Genomic DNA, 7,380 nt, shown 5'->3' with positions numbered 1-7,380 from the left:
TCCACCCATCAGCATGCTGTGGAGGCATCCCACAAAGTAGAGGAAGATTGGTACAGATGTTAACTCAGAGCTAATCTTCCTCGTAAAAATAAAATAAGTAAATTACAAAAACAAAAAAAGAGAAAGAAAGGAATTAGGGGGCTGGCCCTGTGGCTGAGTGGTTAAATTTCTTCACCCTCTGCTTGGGCGGCCTGTGTTCGCAGGTTCGGACTCGGGTCGCAGAACTGCTCCACTTGTCCACCTTGCTGTGGAGGCATCCCACATACAAAATAGAGGAACAGATGTTAGCTCAGGGCTAATCTTCCTCAAGGAAAAGGAAAGAATCAGAGATTATTTCTTTTAATTCAAGAGTTCAAATTCTCTCCTTCAAAGTTGATTTTTCTTTTTCCAATTAATAAAAATACGTAGGCATTACTTTTATTACCTAGTCAAAGGAATGTAAAACTAGAATCATTTATTGTGTTTTATTATCATTATTCCTATTATGACTATCATCATTACTAAATCATAATTTGGACACCTAAATATTCTTAACTTAATATGCACACATAGTAAGCCTGAACTTTTGATGAAACTCTATAATTCCATAACATTCATCATCATCCTTGCTTGAAATAAAAAATAATCCAGTAAAAGAACACATGAATGTGTGTGAGAGTGATTGAAAGATTCTGAAACATTGTAAGCGCCTCCAACTTGTGTCCTAAAGGGTGTTACACACAAAGAAACAAAACCCTGTAAAAGTGTTATAAATTGCTATTATTCATTAAAATTGCATTGTGTTCATTTTCATTGCTGGATCATCTTATAGGTAGTAGGAATAGAAAGCTTCCAATAATTTCCTTCTCTGATAGGGATTAGCTGCATTCCCGTAGCAGCACCTGTGTCTACTGTTGTATAATATTCCCTTGAGATATATAACACATATTTTTTTAAGGAATTAGTTCAATAGTACAGATATCAAGGGATTCAGAGGGACAGAGCAGTGAGTGTATACATATTGTAAAAGCATGATATTGTTGCTCAATACCCTGAACACCTGGACCAGATTGCATTCAACTCGTTTTGCTATTCAGAAACTAAGGTATTAAGGACATACCAAAGTGAAACTAATGATAGGATTGTTGTTGTTGCTAGTACTAAGATGAATTGGAGGGAGGCTTTTAAGTATATATGAACTGACCACTATACTATCGGAAACTGGTTTGATTCCATCTAACCTTTTGCCGGCAAAAATACTGTAAAATGTTGGGTTTTCTTGAAAGTGTTTATTTCCAAAATTCTCAGATTGCAATTCAGGATAACTATCCATCATGATTATGAATATCTTTGTTATTTTCCTAACCAAATAGGAATCAATGGTTCTGTTGTGGTGGAAGTCAGGTATGAATCACCCACATGACAAGAATAATGAGGGAAGAGCTAGAGAACAGTTCTCTATCATAGTCAGCACACTCTTACTTCTTCCTGCCCTCCTCTTGTTCCTAAGAATGAGAGTCTAATTTATTGCTTCAGATCTAGACAGGCTTATTTGTGACTGTGTTTCATCCACTTTAGGTAGCAAAACCTACTTGGAGGAACCCACTGTTATATTGAGGGGAGAACGTGGGTTTTAAAATTGACGAATGTCTAATGAGGAAACAAATTTATTTTCTATGCAGTTTAGAAATGAGAAGAGACAACAGAGGATAAAAAAACTTCTATTTTATAAGTAGCCACAGTCATATGTTAATGTTACTACTTTAATATACCTGTCAACCCACAGCATAATATGAATCCATTTTCCTTGCAGAAAAATTAAACTGTAACATTTTGTAGTCATTTTAAGTTTGATTTGGAAAAACGCTAGTATAATTTGTGATTAATACTATATTACTTGGTATAAGCTGGGATCATTCACTGAGAGTTTTGCAAAGATATTGAAAATGGGACCTAAAATTCTCATATAACAGTAAAACCAGTGCTAGTGATCAACACTAGAAGTATAAAAAGAATCATGAAGAACAGAAACATGATATTGATTTCGTATTTAGGAAATGTGTTCTTAAGACTACGGCACAAGGAATCTCAGAGACATAATTACTAGTCACAATTTATGGGTATCTATGCTTTCCCTAATTTTTCTACCTGCTTCTGCTGCATGCACACAAAGAATTCAGAGTTGACTGTTCAAATGTATTGAGAGAGAGAAATGAGTAATGATCCTATTTGTTCAACCACTCTGACAATTTGTACACACTACTCAGATATTTATCAATAATACATTTCAAAGCCTATCATATTTCCACAGTAATCAACTACATATGCATGTGAATACATATGTATATATACACATATATGAATTTTTACAATTTTGGCTTTTAATGAAAATTTCTAAAAAAGTGTGCAAAACAAAGTTGCTTGCAGACATTGAATACAAATTTTTTTTTGTTTATACTGCAAATTACAGGGCTTTTGTTAGCCTTGCAATCGTGAGGTTAAATCCCTTCCAGTGCCTCAAAATAGGAAATTGAAGATCAGCTAAGTCGTGACTGATAGAAATGAATTTGTCATTTTTAAATTTTCTACCATACACTAACTGAAAATGATACTTTCAGTATTTTCTATTTCCTTGCAGAAACTGTATCAGATCTGCACATGAAACAATTTGATACATTCAGCTTAAATTGTTCTGTGTCAAGCATGTTGTCTACCATTTCTCAAAGGTTATGACCCAACATTTATTGTTTGGGTCTCTATTTTGTCTGATAGTAATATTTCCTCTCAAATTCTGGAGTATGCGTTTGGTATGTTAATATGATTTCCATTTCCAAAAACATCATGTGTATACTTTATTTATTGTTTTCTTGGCACTTCCCCTTCAATGTTCATATATATGTGTATATACCTTATTGCATAAATTTTTATATAACTGTAAATTATGACCAATTTGTAGTATAATTTAACTAATTAATCTTTGTTTCCCAATCCACAATCTTTGGTTTTTTCTGCCATCTTATTTTTTTCCTTGCTCTAAGAATTTGTGATGACACAAGAGAGGTCTTTGAAGAGCACTCTTATTAAACACTTCATATGTTACTTTGAAATTTATAAAGTTGCTTTTTACAGTATCTAAGTGTCACCCTTTGTTGCAGACACATAAATATTAAACAGGGATGTAGGTCTAAAAATGGAATAAGGAACAGCTTGATATCTCTGATTATTCCACTCTTCTAAACAATGTTAACCATTCTCTTATTATGCCTGTAAATTTACTCTGGGAAGAAATTTTAACTAATATTATGAATGCAAATATATCAGGTGTGATGAACACCAAGGAGGAGGCATCATAAAAAATGAGAGGGTTGAACCCAATATTCACATTGAAGTGAAAGACCCACAGTGTCCTTCTACTACTCAAAGCCAAGACCACTGGCAGCCAGTCACATATTGCTCCTGATGGAGAATGCTGAATTCTTTTTGGAGAAATTGAAAGTCCATGAGAAAAGATCTATAAATACTAATAAGTAAGGATGCCAACAATGAAATAAAGAGGTTCCTACTAGAGCACTAAAGGTAAATCCTACCAATTAATATGACTCATTCATCATATCAGTTCAAATCAGCTTTCTAAAGACTTCTTTATTAAGTCTGAATTAAGAGCCAAAGATCGCAAAACATTTGAGAAATAGTTCCAAAATTAAAGAGAAAGAACAAAGTGAGTTATAAATATAAACTATAAGATTCAGAGGTTATTAAAATAATATATGTGAAGCAGAATAGAGGTATTTATACAAATACATATCTTCTTTAGTTTACCTTTCTTCATTATGTTTTAAGTACTATGGAATGCCTTTGGATTAAGATGAATATATCCACCAAGTCTATATGTACATTGCACTTCTGTAGAAACCATAATTTTAAACCACAATATTTTCCAAAAATTCAGTGCTTTTATACTACGTACTTAATATTTGAAATATTGAAAGGAAACAAACAGTAAATAGCACACATTTGGTAGAAACAAACCATGAATATCTATTTCAGTTTTTACCTTAAAATGAATACATGATTAAGTCAAGGAAGTTTCTTAGATAGAGCAATTTGATTTTACTAATTTAATTTTTAAAACATTTACCTGAAACTCATTTTTTCAAACATCTGCTTTAGGCTTTATAGTGTGGCTCTCTGGAGTGCTCCAAAAAGGAAAAAGTGTGTCCAAGTAGGGGAAATGTACTCAAAACCACAGTCAACTGGATTAAAACAATACTGAGATTCCTAAACCACATTTTCATCTTGTAGTTACTTGGCTTTCAACAGATCATTAGCAATACTAGACAGCAGTTTCCTCACTAAAACATTGGTGTGCAAATTTACCTCATAACCTTAATTAAAATTAAATGGTATTCATGGGTATTTCACAAATTTGCAAGTCCCTGAATAAAAAGATTTCTTTTCCATATCCTATACTCTAATCTCTTACCTAAATGTCTCCATGCAAACAAATCTCTACACTTATTCTGTACAATAAGTTTTTAAAGAAAACAGTGATTTAGCAAAATGAAACCTAAGAGGCCAGGCTGGGATATCAGATAGCTTTCTTCCTGTCCAGTTTCTATGACTTAAGAGACCGAAGATAATAACCAAGGTCCTGATATTCTCTAATGTTCTATTTCTCAATAAGATGGAAAATAGTGACCTGCCTTGCAGAGTTTTTGTGATGATTAACTGAATTAACATCCAGAATGTGTGACTCCTGTTCCTGTTTCATTGGAAATGTCCAATAATGTTAGCAGTGAGATGAGAATATTTAAAGATGATAATTTCCCCTCTTCAATATCACGAACTTGGGTTACTTCTTTTGAAGTACTGTTAGAGAGATTATTAATAAGTTTGAATACCTTTCCTTTCAGTGAAGGATGTTCCAGGATCTCAGAGATTCCAACAGCTCTAAGTTCCAGGTCTCTGAGTTCATTCTGATGGGATTCCCAGGCATTCACAGCTGGCAGCACTGGCTCTCCCTGCCCCTGGCTCTGCTCTACCTCTTAGCTCTCAGTGCCAACATCCTTATCCTGATCATCATCAATCAAGAAGCAACCCTGCACCAGCCTATGTACTATTTCCTTGGCATCCTGGCTGTGGGGGACATGGGCCTGGCTACCACTATCATGCCCAAGATTCTGGCCATCTTATGGTTTAATGCTAAAGCCATCAGTCTCCCTGAGTGCTTTGCTCAGATGTATGTCATACATTGTTTTGTGGGCATGGAGTCAGGGATCTTTCTTTGCATGGCTATAGATAGATATATAGCCATTTGTCAACCACTACGTTATCCTTCAATAATTACTGAATCTTTTGTGCTCAAAGCAACTATGTTCATGGCACTCAGGAACAGTCTGTCTACCATCCCAGTGCCTGTCTTTGCTGCTCAGAGACATTACTGCTCCCAGAACCAAATTGATCACTGTCTGTGCACTACTCTTGGTGTCACTAGCCTAGCCTGTGATGACAGTAAAATCAACAGCATCTACCAGCTGTTTCTGGCCTGGACACTCATGGGAAGTGACCTGGGTTTGATTATTTTGTCATATGCTTTGATACTTCGCTCTGTGCTGAAGCTGAACTCAGCAGAAGCTGCATCCAAGGCTCTAAATACCTGCACTTCCCACCTCATCCTAATCTTTTTCTTCTACACAGTCCTTATTGTCATTTCCATCACCCACAGTACAGAAATGACAGTTCCCTTCATCCCAGTTCTACTCAATGTTCTGCACAATGTCATTCCTCCTGCCCTCAACCCCATGGTGTATGCACTCAAGAACAAGGAGCTCAGGCAGGGCTTATATAAAGTTCTCAAGCTGGACATCAAGGGCAAGTAATATGTAGAAGGTACTTACTTTTGGAATATCTCCACATATATATGCATTATATTTTGCAAGTTTTGCAAATGGCAGAAGAATCAAGAAACATTGTCACTGCAGCAAGTTTTCAGTTAGTATAAGGAATCACTGGCTATTAAAAAATTCAGAAAAAGTGGTGAAACTTATATTTGAAATCTCAGTTGTCAAGAAAATCTTCATCCCAAAGAATAACACAGTCTTGTCGATTGTCTCAAGGAACCCAAGTGAAATATACATTTCATTTTCTTACCTAGATTCCCTGGCTAGAATGTCCAGACAATGCTGAATAGAGATGGTTAGAGAAGATATCTGCCAATCTCTTCTTTATAACTAGAAAGATTAATCCATATACTTTTGATGTAATTACTGATCAGATAGGAATTATTTCTGCCATTTCTCTATTGGCCTTCCAATGTGTCTTATATCTTTTTTAAATGGGCCAAGAATTTGAACATACATTTCTCTAAAGAACACAGGCAATGCCCAAAAAGCACATGAAAAGATGTTCAAAATCACTAAATTCAAATCAAAACCACAATAAGATACCATTATATAACCTAAAAATGCTACGATATTTAAAAAAGAAAATTGGCAGATGTTGGCAATTTTCTGGAAACACATTAGAGTCCTCATACATGGCTTAAGGGTATTAAAATCACACCGGAGCTGTTTAAACCAGTTTGGTAATTAGTCAAAAAGTTAAAATAAACTAGCATATGACTTAGCAATTCAACTCCTAAGAATATGATCAAAATAATTGAATTCAGGTGTAACAACAAAACTTGTACACAAATGTTCAGAGACCCATTGTTAGCTAAAAAATGGAAGAGATCCAAATGTCCATCAGTTGTTGCATGGATAAACAAATTGAGACATATATGTACAAGAGATTATTATTCACCCATAAAAAGGATGAAGTACTGATATACGCTCCTACAGAAGCGAACTTTGAAAACATCATGCTAAGTGAAAAAAGTAACCAAAGATTAAGTGTCGCGTGATTCCAATTTTATGGAATCTTCAGAATAGGTAATCCATTGAATCAGAAGGAAAATTAGTTGTTGGCAAGGGCTGGCGGGACAGTTCCAAAAGCAGTGACTGCTTAATGGTTATGGAGTTTCCCTATGAGCCAATGGATACGTACTGGAATTATGTAGCACAGCATGGTTGCACAGCATTGTGCATGCACTAAAGTGACTTGATTGTACATTGTTAAATGATTATCTGATGGCATGTGAATTTTGATCAAAACATGATAAAGTAGAAAAAAGACTGTGCTAAAACTGTTCTCTGTATGAATATTTGTTGCATCATTTCTTACAATATGAAAGAACATGTATATCTAAGATTAGGAAAAGGATCAAAGAAATTATATAAACACATCCGATGTACTTTTAACTAATGATAATATCGCTGAATAATCCTCCTTTAAAGTGCTCATCGTATAATGTCATTAAAATGGGACAATTTATGTTTTAATAGGATATTATCCAAACATTTT

The 7,380-nt window shown here is 34.7% G+C and overlaps 1 protein-coding gene across 1 annotated transcript; it reads left to right on the top strand.

Annotated features, from left to right (window-relative positions):
- Positions 1–1,725: 1,725 nt before the first annotated feature.
- LOC124225827 (putative olfactory receptor 56B2) lies at positions 1,726–5,858 on the top strand. Its single transcript, XM_046638525.1, has 2 exons — positions 1,726–1,733; positions 4,898–5,858. The coding sequence occupies exons 1-2, from the start codon at positions 1,726–1,728 to the stop codon at positions 5,856–5,858; spliced, it is 969 nt and encodes a 322-aa protein (XP_046494481.1).
- Positions 5,859–7,380: the final 1,522 nt, after the last annotated feature.

This window comes from Equus quagga, chromosome 14 (assembly GCF_021613505.1).
Source record: "Equus quagga isolate Etosha38 chromosome 14, UCLA_HA_Equagga_1.0, whole genome shotgun sequence".
Classification (NCBI taxonomy): Eukaryota; Metazoa; Chordata; class Mammalia; order Perissodactyla; family Equidae; genus Equus; species Equus quagga.
The sequence above is the reverse complement of the archived record's forward strand: the minus strand, read 5'-3'. Positions and strand labels throughout refer to the sequence as shown.